This window comes from Podarcis erhardii, assembly GCF_964252035.2.
Source record: "Podarcis erhardii genome assembly, chromosome: 10".
NCBI lineage: Eukaryota > Metazoa > Chordata > Lepidosauria > Squamata > Lacertidae > Podarcis > Podarcis erhardii.
The window spans coordinates 9,248,352-9,267,464 of NC_138500.1; the positions used below are offsets into that span (position 1 = coordinate 9,248,352).

Consider the following 19,113-nt stretch of genomic DNA (forward strand, 5'->3'; position numbering starts at 1 on the left):
CTGAAGCAAAGTTCTTAACCTTCAGTGTTAGAGGAGTGTGTAACCTGAAGCATATGTAATCTTAAGCATCTGTAACCCTGTACTACTGTAATAGCATCATAGAATCGTAGAGTTGGAAGGGACCCCGGCGGTCATCTAGTCCAACCCCCTCCCATGCAGGAATTTCAGCTGACCTCTCCTTATAAACCTTATAAAGGAGAGTCTTCCACCTCCTGAGGGAGACCATTCCACTGCCCAATAGCTCCTACTGTCAGAAAGTTATTCCTGATGTTGAGTGGGAATCTCCTTTCTTGCAACTTGAATCCATTTGTTCAGGTCCTACTGGAATAGCAGAAAGTAACCTTGCTCCATCTTTTATGTGGCAGCCCTTGAGATATTTGAAGATGGTTATCGTATCGCCTCTCTTCATATCTCCTCTCAGTCTCCTCTTTTCCAGGCTAAACATACTCAGTTCCTTCAACCGTTCCTCATAAGGCTTGCTTTCTGGACCCTTGATCATCTTAGTTGCCCTCCTCTGCACATATTCCACATTGTAGCAGAACCGTGGAACTGCTTAAGGGCCTTCTCAGCCTCTGTTTCGATGCAGCAAGCCCCATGCCCTAGCTACTTGCACACAGACATATTGAAGTTTTTAAAGGTTTTTGAGTAAGTACAATAAATGTTCATATAGGAAATAAGACCTGGGGGGGGGGGGGGAGAGAGAACAGGAATTTTCTCTATGCTAGTAGTGTGTGTGTGTTGTTTCCAATCACCCTTGTTGTTGTTTTTAAATTGCATTTTAACCTGTATTTTAAATTGGTTTTCCCCCCTATTATGTTTTTACTGTAATTTTACTGGTGTTAGCTGCCCTGAGCCAGGGAGGGTGGGGTTATAAATAAAATTATTATTATTATTATTATTATTATTATTATTATTAGCCATTCTTTGAGGATCACAGGCCAGTTTGCAGCATAAAAGCACAAAAATACACAATGTAACAAACAAAACAAGAAAGCAAACATATCAACTGTTCAGCGAACATGCAGCAAACATTTGAGTGCTCAGAGAATGACTAAAACAATTATTTTAAATAAAAATATTTCTACGGACGCTTTTCTTTTCTTTTTCTTTCTTCTTTTAAGGGGAATGCATACATTTGCAAACTGTCGTTTTACCTCTTCATTAAATGCTCCCTAGAATGGCTTAGGGCAGGGTTTCCCAAACTTGGGTCTCCAGCTGTTTTTGGACCACAACTCCCATCACCCATAGCTAGCAGGACCAGTGGTCAGGGATGATGGGAGTTGTAGTCCCAAAACAGCTGGAGAACCACGTTTGGGAAACCCTGGCTTAGGGAGCGATTCAGTAGGAATTTTGTTGTTGTTGTTTAGTCGTGTCCGACTCTTTGTGACCCCCTGGACCAGAGCATGCCAGGCACTCCTGTCTTCCACTGCCTCCCGCAGTTTGGCCAAACTCATGCTGGTAGCTTTGAGAACACTGTCTAACCATCTCGTCCTCTGTCGTCCCCTTCTCCTTGTGCCCTCCATCCTTCCCAACATCAGGGTCTTTTCCAGGGAGTCTTCTCTTCTCATGAGGTGGCCAAAGTAGTGGAGCTTCAGGATCTGTCCTTCCAGTGAGCACTCAGGGCTGATTTCCTTCAGAATGGATACGTTTGATCTTCTTGCATTCCATGGGACTCTCAAGAGTCTCCAGCACCAGAATCCAAAGGCATCCATTCTTTGGTGATCAGCCTTCTTTATGGTCCAGCTCTCACCTCCATACATCACTACTTGGAAAATCATAGCTTTAACTATACAGACCTTTGTTGGCAAGGTGATGTCTCTGCCTTTTGTCTAGGTTCAGTAAGAATTAGGTAAAGATAAAGGGACCCCTGACCGTTAGGTCCAGTTGTGGCCGACTCTGGGGTTGCGGCGCTCATCTCGCTTTACTGGCCAAGGGAGCCGGTGTACAGCTTCCGGGTCATGTGGCCAGCATGACTAAGCCGCTTCTGGCAAACCAGCGCAGCACACGGAAACGCTGTTTACCTTCCCGCCAGAGTGGTAACTATTTATCTACTTGCACCGGTGTGCTTTCAAACTGCTAGGTTGGCAGGAGCAGGGAATGAGCAACGGGAACTCATCCCGTGGCAGGGATTTGAACTGCCGACCTTCTGATCGACAAGTCCTAGGCTCTGTGGTTTAACCCACAGCGCCACCCTTCCCCGTGGGCTGCTGCAACCTTGTGCTCCATCCTCTGCAAAGCCCGTCACTCTGCTCTCCATAGGTTATGCTGCTCTCCTCTCCCCGCGGGAAGAAAGCAACCGACACAACCCAGAAACTGAGGCTCGGCGCGCCACTCTGCACTTTTTTCTGTATGTCTCTGCGCTCTCGTGCAGCGCGCGACGGCTATTCCCGGCCGGGCCCATTGCTGTTCGTGGGGGGGTGGTGGTGTTTGTATGTTTTGCGTGCGGGCAGAAGCCAAGCCAGGCCGCTTTCTGGAAGAAACGCGAGCGGAGCAGATAAAGGCGACTAGCGAGGCGAGAGGAGGGTGGGGGGGGGGACCGAATAAACGCGCGCGCATATACAAAAAAAGGAGGACACAGACGCGCGCCCCCTTTCTGTGGCACGCAATGGTGCAGTCCGGGAAGGCGGGGAGTGGGCGGGGCTCCGGGCGCGAGGAGGCCGTCCTTCGCCTTCTTCCCTCAGACGGTGGTCGGCGGGTCCGGAGGACGAAAGCGGGGAGCGCGGCGGGCGGAGCGCGGACACGGTGAGGGGAAACGACGGGGTGACGAGGCCGCCGGCGGTTATTCTCGACCAGGGCCGGCCCTGAGGCGAGGCGAGGCGGCTGCCTCAGGCGGCAGGGCCCGCGGGGACGGCCTCCCTCCCTTCCCCCCCTTGTTCCCGGCGTAGGGCTTCCCTCCTTCCCCGGTAGCTCTGGCCTTCAGGCAATGCGAATGTCTCCCTGGGCGGCCACGGCGACTACAGGGTTAACGGAGTGTCAGATGTGGGGCGGGGGGGGGGGAGTTGGGCCAACGGGCCAAAAAGGTTTGAAGAGGAGAGTCAGCGTGACTGCTGTTCCTGCGGAGAAGGCGTTCTTAGGTTCGGTCCCGATGTATGGGAAGTGGGTGAGGGGGCCGGTTTTAAGGGGGAAGCGTTAACGATAATGATACTTGCATTGGTTAGAAAAGGGGGAGGGGGGCTGTTTGAGGGTGAGCCCTGGTGGTAAGTGGATAAATGGCAGGTTTAAAAGAGAATATTTATTTATTTATTTATTTGTGTGTGTGTGTGGTTTAAGAGGAGTTATTAATGCACACGTGTGTGTGTGTGTGTGGATGAATATATGTATGTATGTTTGTATGTATGTATATACACACACATAATGGTACCTCGGGTCAAGAACTTGATTCGTTCTGAAGGTCCGTTCTTAACCTGAAACTGTTCTTAACCTGAAGCACCACTTTAGCTAATGGGGCCGCCACGCCACCAGACCACGATTTCTGTTCTCATCCTGAAGCAAAGTTCTTAACCTGAGGTACTATTTCTGGGTTAGCGGGGTCTGTAACCTGAAGCGTCTGTAACCCGAGGTACCACTGTATGTATGTGTGTGTGTGTGTGTGTGTGTGTACACACACACACAGACACATATATATATATATATATATAAATATATAAAATTTGCTTTCGTAGATTTTCACGGGTACAGGAATGCAGGTTTTGGTGTCCTCGGGTGTCTTCCCGTGTAAAAGTTGGGGTGTCTAGGCGACGTTTCGACGAGGTCTCACTCGTCATCTTCAGGCTGGTGCTTTCGGCTTCTTGTTACTGGAACAGAGCAGGATCTCAGTGTTTGAGTTCCTATAAATACTGTAGAGGGGGTGTGGTGTATAGCCTCCAATGTTCTGGGCAGAGAGGAAGTTCCCAGGCTAGTGTGCCTTTTCTTCTTTTGTTCCTTAATTACTTGAGAGATATCTTGAGTGATTTCTTGAGTGATATCCTGAGTACCACTTAGGTGGGTCATTAGGTGTGGATTAGTTGCTAAAGTCTTTGTGTCTTGACCTCTTGAACTTTGTGAAGAGTTTTCCTGAGAAGATGGCTGTACTGTACTTAGTTGTGCTCTGGCTTGGCTTCGTGTATAGGGGCGAGCTGTGGTTTTGTGGCTTGTGTCAGCCAGATCTGTGTAGGGATTGCAGGGGATTGTGTCAAGACACAAAGACTTTAGCAACTAATCCACACCTAATGACCCACCTAAGTGGTACTCAGGATATCACTCAAGAAATCACTCAAGATATCTCTCAAGTAATTAAGGAACAAAAGAAGAAAAGGCACACTAGCCTGGGAACTTCCTCTCTGCCCAGAACATTGGAGGCTATACACCACACCCCCTCTACAGTATTTATAGGAACTCAAACACTGAGATCCTGCTCTGTTCCAGTAACAAGAAGCCGAAAGCACCAGCCTGAAGATGACGAGTGAGACCTCGTCGAAACGTCGCCTAGACACCCCAACTTTTACACGGGAAGACACCCGAGGACACCAAAACCTGCAAATATATAAAATTCATACACACACTCACACACACACACAACATATGTATATATGAAGACAGAGTGCCTAGCGTGCTCTGGTCCATGGGGTCACAAAGAGTCGGACACGACTATATATGTATATATATATATATACATATATGTATATATATATGTACTATATATGTATATATATATATAGGGTTTAAGAGGAGTTAATAATACGTATGTTTACTAAGGGAATAGGCATGCCAAGTGAGGTACCCTTTATATTAGCAGCCTTGAATTGAATTGAAAATCACCATTGTACATTATTCAGCATGGTTGCCCCTGCAGAATCCAAGCCATATACTGAATGTAGTGTTGGAGGCATGTTTAGGGAAATCTACATCCTGGTAGATTTGGGTAGTGCTGGAGCCATATTTATGACTAGTGTTTTTGTGGGGGGGGGGGGAGTGTTTATGTGCCTTGTGAAATCTGCCAGGGAGAAAATGTTGCGGCTGTGCTGAATCCACTTCTCCCTGCATGTTAATTGCTTCCCCTTCCGCTCTTAATTGTGGTTCTTCACTTATTTTTATTTACTTGCACACACACACACACCTCCTCCAAGGCAGCATAGATGTGTTTCCCAGGCAGTCACTCTATCTGGGCAGCAACTTCTCCCTAAACCTTGCTTAGCCCTGAAACTCCCACTTGGTTCTAGCTAATAAAATATTCCGAATAGTACTGAGGAGGCAGCGTGAGTAATGGAGCAGCCTTATTTAATTAAGTGACATGGTTTAATTTTGAATCTAAAATTACGATCCCAGCACCTGAACCCAATTGCTAATTTGTAGGGCAGAGATTAGGTTATATTTATTCTGCTTATGTATTGCTTCACACAAAGGACTACCAAAGCAATTTGCAGTGACAGCAATCATACAAATCCATTAAAAGTGTTGATCCACAAAAACCACCCAACAGCATTCAAAATCCACCCTACCTACTTAATGATGAGATGAAGAGCATGCTGCCCTCAAATACTGCTGGAGCACAATCCCTTTCATCCCTGACTATTGCCTGGGCTGGTGGGTTTTTGGAATCGAACAAGGTTTGGTGTGCTGCAGATTTACCACTTTTACTGAAAAACATGTGGCTCTGAGCATGCGTTAGGTCCATTTCCCTTGCCACAGCCAGCCCCATTTCAGGGAGTGGAGATAAGAAGTTAGCTTTATTTTCTGTTTAATTTTTAAGAGAACAAGGGAGACTTGTTGAAAGGACAATCCTTATTGGCTCTGTCAAAGCGAGCAAATTTTTTAAAAATATTAAGGGTGACATGTATTTCTCCTAGAAGATAAGCCAGTGTGATGCCTTGATTCTCAAAGATGTAGACTGATAACCACAGAATGTACTATTGACCTGTTCTCTATATTCTTTTGTTTTGATTTCTTTTTTGTAAAAAGATGACCTAAGTTGCATACACATGATTAATAATAACAGCAACAAAATTAATTTATATACCGCCCTTCATCTGAGGATCACAGAGTGGTTTACAGTATACAAAACACAAATTACATAACATAATAAAAAAACAAAACAATACCCCATGGGAGTTGTAGTTTACGCCTCACAGAGCTACAGTTTCCAGCACCCTTAATGGAATAGTTTCCATATTATTTTGGGGTGGGGGTGCTTTAAATGTATAGTGTGTATGCAGTCCTAGTCCTCTCTAGGAAAACCAGCCTCATAGAATCCTGGATTTAGTTTCTGTGGGTATTAAACAGAGTACTTCAAATCTCTTGAAGGCCTTAAGTAAAGCTCAAATGAATGTTCTGCATAGTTAATGGACTCTTGATAGCTAATGAACAGTTTGAGAGAGAAACAATTTCAATTTACTACAGAGGATGCTGGGTTTCATTAACTTACCTTTTATATTAGCAGCCTGATGAACTGAAAATCATCGTCATACGTTATTCGGCATGGTTGCCCCTGCAGAATCCAAACCGTATACTGAATGTAGTTTAAACAGGATGTTCAAGCCAAATGACATTACAATCCTTAATTACAACACTAGTGTATTGCACAGGAGATGTGATCAAGCCTATTAACTATTCCAGATTAATACTCACAGCGCCAGCAGTGTTTGGAAAATTGTGTAAGGCAAAACATGTACAGTATAGGCTTCAGATGACTTTGGAGGCATTGCTGTGGGCCCAGCTCTGTGGAACTCCTTCCCACAAGAAGTTAAGACAGCCACCACCCCTCCTGAGTTTCAGACATCTGGTCAGAACTGTTTTATTTCAGGAGGCCTTTGTACCCTGGATGCTTCTCAGAAGTTTTACATTTTTCTTTTCTTTTTTAGATTTAAACTTTAGAGGTTTAATTTGTGGTGTAAACTTAGCAGAATATAAATATTAAAATAAAAACTGCAAGTTTTGATGTGTTCATGTTTTTAGACAAGTGACAAAAATGCAAAATACATCTGTGACTGCCAAACTGAATTGGCACAAATATTTTAAATCCTTAAATACAGTTAATTGTTCACAGGAAAAACATAGTGAGCCTGTCAAAGGGCATTGTTTTCCTTTCATATCAGGTTAGAGAACCACAGAAGAGCATATGATTTCAGCACTTGCTCAGTGAGTTTTAAAGTATTTAGGCCATGTAGAGCAACCTAAATGTGGAGAATGCTAATCCTGTAGGCTTGAAATTATGAAAATGTAGAATAAAGGATGTCTAGAACTAAGGCTTCGGTTTTAAATCTATGGGAAATGGAAAATAGAAACTCTCAGGTGCATTGCCATATGTTCAAATTTAGCTTGTGGTTAGTGCTAGGATGTGGTTTTCTTCAGCCTTCACTGGGTAACAGGGCATTTTCTCTTTTAGGGACACTATGAACGAAGAGCAGTTTGTTAACATTGACTTGAACGATGATAATGTTTGCAGCGTGTGCAAGTTAGGAACAGAAAGAGAGACACTCTCATTCTGCCACATTTGTTTTGAGCTAAACATTGAAGGTAAGTTTAGCCTAACATTGAATAATAATACTGTGCCATTGAGGCTTTGGGAAATTCTGAAAGGAAATTCTTATTCTTATTATTGGAAGAATGTCTCTTTTACTAGAAAAGTAGTAAATAAATACAACATTTTAACTGGTAGTATATTTGTGAAAATTCTCTGTCGTGTCCTATCCACTAAAAACATCTACAGTAATAGAGACAAATTCAAAAGTAGTCACTAAATAATACAGATCACTTGTTGGACTTTTTCAGGGTTTAAGGATCTAAATGCAGGATAACCTGTTTCTTAGCAACCACTTTATGTCATTGCCAGATGGAGTAGCCATCTGTAAAAACAACTGAGTTTTGTGACACCTTAAAGACAAACCAATTTATTATAGCATAAGCTTTCCCATATCAGATTTTATTTATTTAACAAGGTTTGTATGCTAGCAACCCTCTAATATATGGAATAGAATATATGGTCACAGGGATATAAACACTGAGTGTTGAGAGACATAAATCTTAGTGAGGTCTGAGGGAAATGAAACACAGACAGATAATTGCATATATATATAACACATTGGCTGTCATTTAGAGCCTGTCAATGTGCAAGAGAAACTCTTGCTAGTCTTGTTTCCTAGCAATGGTTTAAAACACTTTCAAGCTGAAAACTTGTAAGGATCCAGCATGACTGTCAGGTTAGCTTGATGCCACTACTAAAGTTTTTAATTCAGACACACAAAACCTGCGTTCACATCCCTGTTATGCTTTTAGATTTACCTTATGGTATTAAGCAAGATGCTAACTTTAAGCTCCATCTCCCTCACAGGGTGTTTGTGTGAATTAAAAAAAAAAAAAATCACTCAGTTTGGAGAAGAGAGAATCGGAATGTGAGCCCTGTAAATAGTTACAGTAATTTACTCTTGAGCTTTTTGTAACTGTATAATCTGATAATCAGGATTTGAAGGACTGCGAGTTTAGTTAACCGATACTCACATTTGCCCAGTCTTTAAATAAGCACCTGTGCATTTCTAGGCACGCATTTACTTGGCGATTTCAATTTCCCTTATTCTCAGTTTTGTTACAGTTCCAGCATTCATAAATATGTGTTTGTGTCTTACAAAATACATTTCTTGACAAATGTTTATTCTCTAAAGACAAGTGGGAGACCAAACAGTGCTGTGTTGAAATATGAAGCTTAACTACTCTTTAGGGCACCAAACAATAGAAATTTGACCTAGAATAATAGTTAAATTGTACGTTTCTGTACAGTATTGTATATTCTAAAAGACAAGTGGAAGCATGTGCATTTTGTTGTGAACTGTATTTCGTAAGAGATGAACAAGTCCCAAGCAAGCAAGTCTAAACACATTTCTGTAGTAATAAACATTTGCTGGTGTTCCATCCAGTAATATCCTCCCTGCACAAATGACTTTAGAGTTTTGCCTCATACTTATTTGTGGAAACAAAGGTTACCAGACTACAGTCAATGCTGTTTTTTAAATACCAGTCTAGGCAGCAAAGCTGATTGAGGATTGTTGATCTATAACAACAAATAGATCCCCTTTCCCTAGTTTGCCCTATATGGAATCTATTGATCGGGCAGATAAATATTGAGTAGTTGTTACTAAAATCTTACTTGGTACCAGAAGTAGAAAGCACTCTACTTTTTCTGAGTGCTATCACAGGAACAATGGACTACACTGGCCGCTGGTTTGTGCAGGACTTTCTATGCTATATCCTGCAGCAAAGTACTTGGCAAAGAACAGTTTTTAAAAACAGTGTTGTTGCAGCATTCTGAAGATTTGTTGGCTTGCTAGTAAAATGGAGAGAAGAAAAATGACTTAAAAACCAAACCAGTTTGCTTTGTTCGGGTTTCAGAGTACAGGGGCAAGTGTCCTGCTTACCCTGGCTGGGCTCACAAGGTTCAGCTCAAAGTTGGGAGGATGTCTTGTTGCTATTCATTCTCTTCCAAAGGTGGCTCCAAAGTTCTCCCAATCTGCAAATTATTAGCTGTAAGGAAACATGACTGTTTTCAAATGGTTTTTAGGTGTTGTTTGTTTTATTTTAAAATTGAATTGCTTTGTTGCTGTGTTTCACACTCTCGGCTCTTTTGGGCGGCAGGGGTTGGGTTGAAATTTTATAATAAGTAAATAAAATAAGGCAGTGGGTTAGACTGAATGCAGTTGTATGATCATTCCAGACCTGTATCTTAATGGCCTGTTATCTTGGTAACAATTCCCCTGAAACAAAACAAAAAGAAGAGTTTGGATTTGATATCCCGCTTTATCACTACCCGAAGGAGTCTCAAAGCGGCTAACATTCTCCTTTCCCTTCCTCCCCCACAACAAACACTCTGTGAGGTGAGTGGGGCTGAGAGACTTCAGAGAAGTGTGACTGGCCCAGGTCACCCAGCAGCTGTATGTGGAGGAGCGGGGAAGCGAACCCGGTTCACCAGATTACGAGTCCTACTGCTCTTAACCACTACACCACACTGGCTCTCAAGTTCTGATCAATTGATTAATTCACTCACGCTATTACTTTGCAGTAAAAACACTTCAAACCATCTCTTTTAATCAGTTAAGGAATAATTACTCCATACAGCTTGCTTTTTAAATTTGATTAATCATCCCATTGAGTTAGATAGAAATTCGTTAAAAACCTTTACAAATCTACCTCTCCACATGCACACAGCAACAAAGCAAAATCCTAAATTGGCCTTTTACTTAATTATCAGTCACCTAGGGATAATTGCATCTAAGGAAATAAAAACTTGGGTGCCATCCAACCTGGAGAAAGGGTGGCGATGGATGTTAACAGCTAGCTGGCAAGTCCTGGCATCAAAGCTGTGTGTGTGCCTGTTCATGGCTCTTTGAACTTGCCCAGCTGCTAGCATAGCTCTTTGGATTAGAGACTTGCACACAAAGAGAAAACAAGCCCAGCAGCTATTGTGTAACACAGCAACATGAGCTGGGTACAAAAGCTGATGCTGGCTGTTCCATATAATGAGATCTTCCATTGTAGAAGGCTGTAGAAAAGAATAAATGCCTACTTCAAAATACATCTGCACCTGTTCTGAAATACTTCTTGAAAAGCAGATGATTTAGTTCCTGCTTTCTTTACACGTATATGCTTGCTGTTCTAAGCATCTGTTTTATATTTAGCCAAGATAGAAATATGTTGGGGCATGAGTTCCCTTTCAGCATTTTAATTAAAGCTTTTCAAATATAGAGGGTCCTCCCAGGCATAATATAAGTAGCTGCTGGCTGAGAGCTGCTTGTCAGTTCAGTTACAACTCTACAGGGAGATAATCCTTCAGAGTTAACATACTGGCTAAATGCCTTATGCCAGTATGGCTGAATGCCTAAATGTCTTGGTAAGACTGCATTTTTCCATACTCAGAACCAGCAGTACCACAGGCTAATTTGCTTGCACAGTAATAAGCTGCCAGAAATCATTGCTTCTTGATTTTCTGGCACAGTCCCTCACGGTGTTGGTGAGGCATTTATACAGGGTATTTGCTGGGTTTAATATATTGATATAAATAGCAGTGTGTCAGGGCTGCCTCTAGGTCCCAGCTCACAGAGGACCAACGCTAGGCTGTCGTAATGTACAAAAGTCTTTATTGAAGTTCAGTTTCCATTTCAAAGCCGCAGCGTGCAGCCCTACGTCTTAAACTCTAGATCGGCGAAGTCCTGTCTGAGTCTCCTCCCCTCTGACACCAGTTTAAGATCCTAGCCCTGCTCCACCTTTTCCGCTGCTCTCTCCTCCTCTGGGTCCTCCTGCCCGCTGGGGCATTGCCCTTTCTGGACTCTTCCGAGGCTGAGTCGCTTAGCTCCTCCCCCTGCCTCCGGCGGGCTTTAGGACCCGGTTCCCAATCCTCATTCTCTGCTGTCCCGCGCTCCTGTACATTTGAACTTGCCTCTCGCGCCAACCAGTGACCTTTCTCCTAACCGTTACACTACTTCTGTCACTGCTTCCCTCTTCCGGGATACTGGCCGGATCTGACCTCCCCTCCGTTGTCTGACTCTCCGATGGAGGCGTGGTCAGCTCTGCCTCGTCTTCTCTCCCTGGTGGGGAATGCACTGGCCCCGATGCTTGGGACTCTTCCCCCCCACTCTGCTCTGGTGGGGAAGCTGGTCCTGATTTCCAACTACTGCTCTGGGAGTCCCTGCTGCCCCCTTGCTCCTGGGGCGTTCCCCTTGGGAACCCCCTACCCCTGGCCACTGGCGCCCCTTCTGTGAATCTTCCGATTCGCTGGAGAGGCTCATGGAATCCCTCGGACCACTGTCATCTCCTACGCTCCCCTCGGATTCCTCCCCCTCGCTCTCCATTTCCTCCCCCTCCTGTGCCTCTGCTCCTGAGCCCCTGACACAGTGTCTTTAAATATTTTTAAACAATACCATGAGCTTGAGTAGCAGAATCACAGTAGACTGAGAGAACTAATATAAATATTATTTACTCATTTTAAAAAGTCAGCTGTTCTTCAGAATAAATTCTGCTCAGCCAATGTACTGTCACTTTATTGCAGGTGTTATACGCTCAGTTGAAAACTTCCATAAAGATTCTAGTGCATCATACATAATGCTTAACTATGGTTTAACTTGAAACAAGCAGCTTTGAGGTTTTTGCAATCAAGTTGTGTAAATTTAATGAATTTACTCAAAAGTCCACATTTTGCTCCTGGCCATGCTAGAAGCAACGAAGCACAAAGCTTTTCTTCTTGTGTTAGTCAAACGTGAGTTCATGGCTTCTTTCTTCTCCATGCTCCTGTTTGAGTCTTCTCCAAACACAGCACAAGCAGTAGCCAAGGTTTGTTTGAGGGAAACAAACCATGAACTTTGCTTTGCATGGCCAGGAGTGAGACCATGCTGGAATCAACTAGGGTTCCGTGTAATGTATGAACACAGCTTCTGTTGGCTGTTGGGGTGCAGAATGTGAAAATCCATGTTTTTTGGGGTGGCAGCATATGTGAAATAAGTGAGCTTCTCAATGAGATTGAGAAGGAAGATTAGATTTATTCTTTCCAAACTCCTATAGATGAGAGACAAAACCCATGTGTAGAATGGAACAAAATTGTTTTTGTAGTCCTTCTGGTGAAAACAGCAGCACATTTTTTGCTCGGTGGAATTACAGTTGCAGCACTGCCACACTCCTTTATTTCACATTCATACATGTGTTGCATAATCTGCTTTATGATAGATGTTCGCAGAGCTTTTCCTAGTCAAAATCCAGCCTATTTAAAGGTGCTTAGATAACAGATTCTGTCCAGTGATTCTACAAAGCATCACTTTCCAGTCCTGTGAAAGACTATTGGTGCCATATTAAAGGCGCTAATGCCCTGAGTGACTCTAGCTATCTCAGTATAGTACTTAGCATTTTTTGCTGCAAACATTAACTTAGAGATGTTAACCATAGACAACAGAAGTTAGGCTATCCTTGTCCAGATAGGGGCACAGCTGGACGGCTGTATTCCTGTAGTCTATAAATTCCTGCCTTAGTCTTAATAGGATTCCGTTTGGTTTATGTGTGATATAAGGTAGGTAAAAGGTAAAGGACTCCTGGATGGTTAAGTCCAGTCAAAGGCCACTATGGGGTGTGGTGCTCCTCTCGCTTCAGGCCAAGGTAGCCGGCATTTGTCCTCAGACAGCTTTCCAGGTTATGTGACCAGAATGACTAAACCGCTTCTGGCATGACGGGACACCGTGATGGAAGCCAGAGCTCACGGAAACATAGTTTTATCTTCCCGTCCCAGCGGTACCTATTTATCTCCTTGCACTGGTGTGCTTTAGAGCTGCTAAGTTGCCTGGTACAGAGCAACTGGAACTCACCCTGTCACACAGATTCAAACTGCTGACCTTCTGATCAGCAAGCCCAAGAGGCTCAGTGGTTTAGACTACAGTGCCATGTGCTCCCTTCATATGTGATATATGGAACAAGTTGAACGATACCAGATGGAGTCATACTTGATGCTGAATCCAAGCAAAACTGGTCATTATGCCAGGTGGGTCCTGTTACTTGGGGCTCCCATCACTGGTATATTTAGCTTCCTCTTAGTCGCTTAGACTGATCCTCTGTGGTAGTTCCTAGGTGCCGAGGTTGTGGAAGTGGAGATGATTTTATTTCATTATATAGGGGTGTGGATAACTCTTTGAGCTGCTTATGAGAAAAATTAAGTGACTATGAGATACAGAAAATTACCTCTTTATCAACCTTGTGTCCTTGCAACCTGTGTCTAGTCTTCATTGAGTGCCGATTTCTTCTTAAAATATCTGCAGCCTACAATTTAATATAATTGAATTACAGTGTCCACTTGTAACCTTTTTCTCCCCTCAGGAATACCAAAGTCTGATCTTCTGCATACAAGATCATTAAGGGGACACAGAGACTGTTTTGAGAAATTCCACTTAATAGCAAACCAGAGTTGCCCACAGTCAAAACTCTCCAAGAGCACATATGCAGAAGTGAAAAACATACTGAGCAAAAAAATTAACTGGATTATACAGTATGCACAAAACAAAGATTTGGATTTGGATTCTGAAAGTTCGAAGCAAGCACAGCATCAATTGTTTGGCTTTAGACATCAGAGAGACAGAAAGCTACTGCCACAATTTGATTCCCAAGTACCTAAATACTCTGCAAAATGGATAGATGGAAACTCCGGGAGTATTTCAAACTGTTCACACAGTATTCTAGAACCAAGAGAATCCAACGATTTTAGACTTGATATGTTGCAGCAAGCAGGTGCTACCTTACACTGTAGTAGTTCATTGTGGTCTAGTCACGACCAGTCAGCAGAGATTGGGAAAGCTGAAACAGGTCCAGATACCCAGGTCCAAAGAAGACACCAGCAGTACAGCAGGGAGCAATGTAAGTGGAAGAAGTGCTTATGCTTATGTGTCTCAATATTTTTGTTCTAAATCTTTATAAAGGCATTTTTAATAGCTTTTAGTAATCAGACTTCGTCATCTGAAAGTCACTGGAAATGAGAAAAGAGTAAATGTTGCTTGCTAGTATCTGATTGTCAAATGCACCATGAAACAAGGGAAGTCTTCCTTTTTGAGTTGATGTGCAAACACTAAAATTGTATTTATCTTTGAGTGTTTCATTGACACCGTGGATTCACTCCGGTGATTAACACTTAAGAAGAAGGAGGGAGGTCTTCTGAGTTCACAAGCATAGAACCCGTAAATGTAAATACTTCGTTTTAAATCAGCAGATTTTGTGTTGTGTTTAGGATTGCAGCCTCATGACATTTACAAGGGAGTAAGCTCCATTGAGTGTATGGAAACTTACTTCTGGGGAAACATGTATGAGATGACACTGTTAATCCAGTAATATTGATCTCTTTGAATGCTTAATTTAGTGTCTAGTAAAGGTTTTGCAATCCTGGAGCAGCTTTGAAGGGTGCAGAAGTTCTGCTGTGTGCTGGTGGGTGGGGGACTGATAACAAGCAAGAGTCTGTTAAGCCTGTTCAGTTTTTATGGCCACAGACATCTTTCCATTTATTTCCCCCAAAGGGATGTTTATAACCCTGACCAGATAAGAGTGTGACTTCATGGGATGTGACATAGAAAGGGCACAAATTCACATTAAGGCAGTTGTATGAACTTAAGGGATGCGGGTGGCGTTATCGGGACGCTGGTGGTGCTGTGGGTTAAACCACAGAGCCTAGGGCTTGCCGATCAGAAGGTCATCGGTTCGAATCCCCATGACAGGTGAGCTCCCATTGCTTGGTCCCTGTTCCTGCCCACCTAGCAGTTCGAAAGCACCTCAAAGTACAAGTAGATAAATAGGTACTGCTGTGGCAGGAAGGTAAACGGCATTTCCGTGCGCTGCTCTGGTTCTCCAGAAGCGGCTTAGTCATGCTGGCCACATGACCCGGAAGCTGTACGCCGGCTCCCTCAGCCAATAAAGCGAGATGAGTGCTGCAACCCCAGAGTCGTTCGCGACTGGACCTAATGGTCAGGGGTCCCTTTACCTTTATGAACTTAAGTCTTGCACTTTTTCACTCCTGGGTATTTAGGGTTGCCATGTTCTTCTGAACATTAATACCCTAAGTATGTTGCTGCTTTCCATTTTTCTGACTTGTCACTACAGTAGAATGAAGAAGCCCAACATTCAGTTATGTTAGTCTTGGTTACCCTTTGAAATGGTTTGTTAAAACATTTCTGTAGGTCACCCCTCCTTTGCTTCCCCTCCCACTCTCTTTTGTCTGGTGGCTTATGTTTTTTTTCTTTTTCTTGTTTCAGTGAGTAAGATGACTCTTGCAGAGGTGGAACAGCTGAATGGGAAACTTCTCCAGCAAATCCAGGGTAAGGTGAATTTTAATATTTGCCTATTGATTGGTCCTCCCCAAAATAAATAAATACATAAAGGAAAAAGACACTGCTAGTTTTAAGTGTAGAAAATACACTTTTTTCTCTTTTCCCATGAAAAAGGTAGAAATCTTGAGAAATAGAAACAAATTAATTTTGGAGACTACAATGTAAAAGCAGCCATCTGCATTCTAGAAAGTGTCATGTATTCTGCTCATATATTGATCCAGAGTAGAATCCCAATTTATAGTTAGCAGAGTAAAAACTTAAACACATTGCAGGATTCCCAGAAAATAGACCAGAGGCAAGTAATATTTCATCCAGCAGAGCTTTACTGCTACTGAAGGCAAATGAGCATAATGGTCACAAATCCAATACATTCAGGATTGGCACTGTCCATAAGAAATCCAGTTGCGGCAGACTTTACTTAAACCTACAATAACTTATAATAAGACTAAACCTTAACACTATATACAGAACACCACACCAGAAGGAAGAGAGATAGAAAGAGAAACCCAGGCTTCTTCTGGCCTTATTATTATAGTCAGCATGATCTTGACAGAAAAAGATAACGGAAACAGTTTAAGCCAGCAGTACTCAGCTTCTCTGAAGGAATAACCCAAACATCATGAGCCTTCTGCTTGTTTCTTTCACACAGAGAAGCTTCCAGAACCCTCTTGAATTAAGTAGAAAAGGAAAGCTCTCTACACATCAGATCAATACTTTCTGTACTAAGAAATGCAAACTGACAGGGCTCTAGGTTACTGATTTATAGGTTCACAACTTTCATTTTGTTTTTAGTATCTTGTAAATGACACTACAAAATTGCAAAGTGATGGGCGTACTTCCTGAAATCATGGACTAACTTGATGCTGATATTTATTTCAGATGTGTTTGAAGAGCTGACTAAGCAAGTACAAGAAAAAGACTCCTTGGCTTCACAGCTTAATGTCCGTCACATTGCTATTGAGCAGCTGCTAAAGAACTGTTCAAAATTGCCATGTCTACAGATGGGACGGGCAGCAATGAAATCCAATATCTCCATATAGCTGCAGCAAAGCTTGCCTTTCCCTGCTTTGTTAATCTTATCTCATACAGTTACATACTCAAGCAGTATTTTGGAAAATTCTAAACATGTATGCATTGCAAAACGCAATGGAAGTTACATACAGTGCTCTTTTTTAAAAGAAGAAGAGGAGGAGGAGGGAAAAGTGCACTGGAGACTAGTTTGGCTCTGGAAGTCATCTAATCTCCTCCCAAAATTAGTTACGTTCCTTCCAGGCACTGATGATAAATACTTTGGCGTGACTTAACAAAGACTTCTGACTGCCTGTAAATAGCCTGGAGCGCTAGCTGATGAAATGCAGTTTTTAGGTACAAAGTAAATGATGGCGCAACCAGTATTCATGAAATCTACATTTCTTATTTATTGTAAGCAATATTTTATTACTGAAATTTTATACAAGAAGAAACTATTTTAGGTACTTTTCCACATCTCTTTATAAAAGTTTTGAATGATATATAACATTTTTGCCTTGTGTAACGATGGTTTACCCTTTTTTCAAGTCTGTACTTAACTTTCATGATGGAAGTTGTTGTTGTTTTTTTTTAAAAAAAATGTTTCCCAAAGACACACTCTCAGTGGCTATAATGCGTTACTTTTACTTTTCGGCAGTGTACAATTTATTGGGCATGGGTTGTATCTTAACAGAAGAAATTTTAAGCACAGCACATCCTTTTCGGAATGATGGTTCATGTTTTGTTAATATATAAAGAGCTGGGTTTTGGTTTTGTATGTGAATTTTTTATGCTTAATAAAAGTATATGGCTTCAAAGAAATAAACCTATAATACCTCATGGAAATAATTGTAGTATTCTTTTAATGCTCTGCCTGATATGTCACAAACCCCTTGCGCATAGAAAACTAGGATTCATTGGTACCTCTGGTTACGTACTTAATTCGTTCCGGAGGTCCGTTCTTAACCTGAAACTGCTCTTAATCTGAAGCACCACTTTAGCTAATGGTGCCTCCCACTGCTGTTGCGCCGCTGCCATGCGATTTCTGTTCTCATCCTGAAGCAAAGTTCTTAACCCAAGGTATTATTTCTGGGTTAGCGGAATCTGAAACATGAAGCGTATGTAACCCGAGGTACCACTGTATTAAGTAAGCTAGGCTTAGAACCCGTATCTTGCACATGCGACCACCACTGATGGGCACATGACTCAGGGCAAAATACAGCAAACAGCTAGTTTATGCAGTTTGTTCCTGTGAACATCCTACTACAAAAAGTGCTTTGAAATCTGGGGTGCATGATGCTATACAATGCCCGTCAGGGAGAAGCTACTTGTGCATTTGTTCGGATATCATCTCTGGTAATTACACTTCTGTGGTAAAACTGTGTTTTGACTGATTAAAGTTGTAGTTGAGTATTTGCCTTCAAGATTTCATCTCTCTAGGCATCTGCATCCAGCCTTCGCTTAACAAGCATCTTGGCAAAGGTCCAGAAAAGGAGCTGCTTATGCCCGGTGGAACTTATCTTGTGATCATTTTAAAGCATTTTCCTCCCAACTTCAGTTTACAAAGATCAGTAGTAGCACACAGATGATAGCGACCTTTTCCCCTCTGGCTCTTCAGGCAGACTGATGATCCCTTCATCCACACAGAGCAAATAAGCTTTTAAAACTAGTGTGCTATGTGGTCTTGGACTTCAAAGAAGAGTTAAAAAATTTTCCCTCGAGTGGGAGAAAATGATGAATGATGTTTGACTTCAAGGTTGCTCAATCAGTTGTAAAAGTGCTTTGTGTTCTGTAGTGGTGAGAGTGTTAGGCAGAGCGGGGGGACTAGGGTTCTAATCCCCACTCTGCCACGAAGCTCACTGGGTGATTGTGGGCCAGGCACTGCTGGCCTACTTGGAGGAAAAGTAGGATATAAATAAAAAAGCTATAAACCTACTTAAATAATCACAAGATTTTTGAATGTAATGTCAACACATGGGTGGTTGTTGTTTAGTCGTTTAGTTGTGTCCGACTCTTCGTGACCCCATGGACCAGAGCACGCCAGGCACTCCTGCCTTCCACTGCCTCCCGCAGTTTGGTCAAACTCATGCTGGTAGCTTCGAGAACACTGTCCAACCATCTTGTCCTCTGTCGTCCCCTTCTCCTTGTGCCTCCATCTTTCCCAACATCAGGGTCTTTTCCAGGGAGTCTTCTCTTCTCATGAGCTGGCCAAAGTATTGGAGCCTCAGCTTCAGGATCTGTCCTTCCAGTGAGCACTCAGGGCTGATTTCCTTCAGAATGGAGAGGTTTGATCTTCTTGCAG

The 19,113-nt window shown here is 42.7% G+C and overlaps 1 protein-coding gene across 1 annotated transcript; it reads left to right on the top strand.

Moving 5' to 3' along the window:
- Nucleotides 1–2,718: 2,718 nt before the first annotated feature.
- Nucleotides 2,719–17,400, top strand: LOC309351957 (protein EURL). The gene is made up of 5 exons (XM_081880186.1): nt 2,719–2,742; nt 7,361–7,491; nt 13,813–14,346; nt 15,729–15,791; nt 16,683–17,400. The coding sequence occupies exons 2-5, from the start codon at nt 7,368–7,370 to the stop codon at nt 16,841–16,843; spliced, it is 882 nt and encodes a 293-aa protein (XP_081736312.1). The 5' UTR covers nt 2,719–2,742; nt 7,361–7,367; the 3' UTR covers nt 16,844–17,400.
- Nucleotides 17,401–19,113: the final 1,713 nt, after the last annotated feature.

Coding starts and splice junctions, on each gene's coding strand:
- LOC309351957 (XM_081880186.1), top strand. CDS start 7,368: ATGAACGAAGAGCAGTTTGTTAACATTGACTTGAACGATGATAATGTT. Junction 7,492..13,812: donor TTTTGAGCTAAACATTGAAG/GTAAGTTTAGCC, acceptor TTCTCCCCTCAG/GAATACCAAAGTCTGATCTT. Junction 14,347..15,728: donor GCAGTACAGCAGGGAGCAAT/GTAAGTGGAAGA, acceptor TTCTTGTTTCAG/TGAGTAAGATGACTCTTGCA.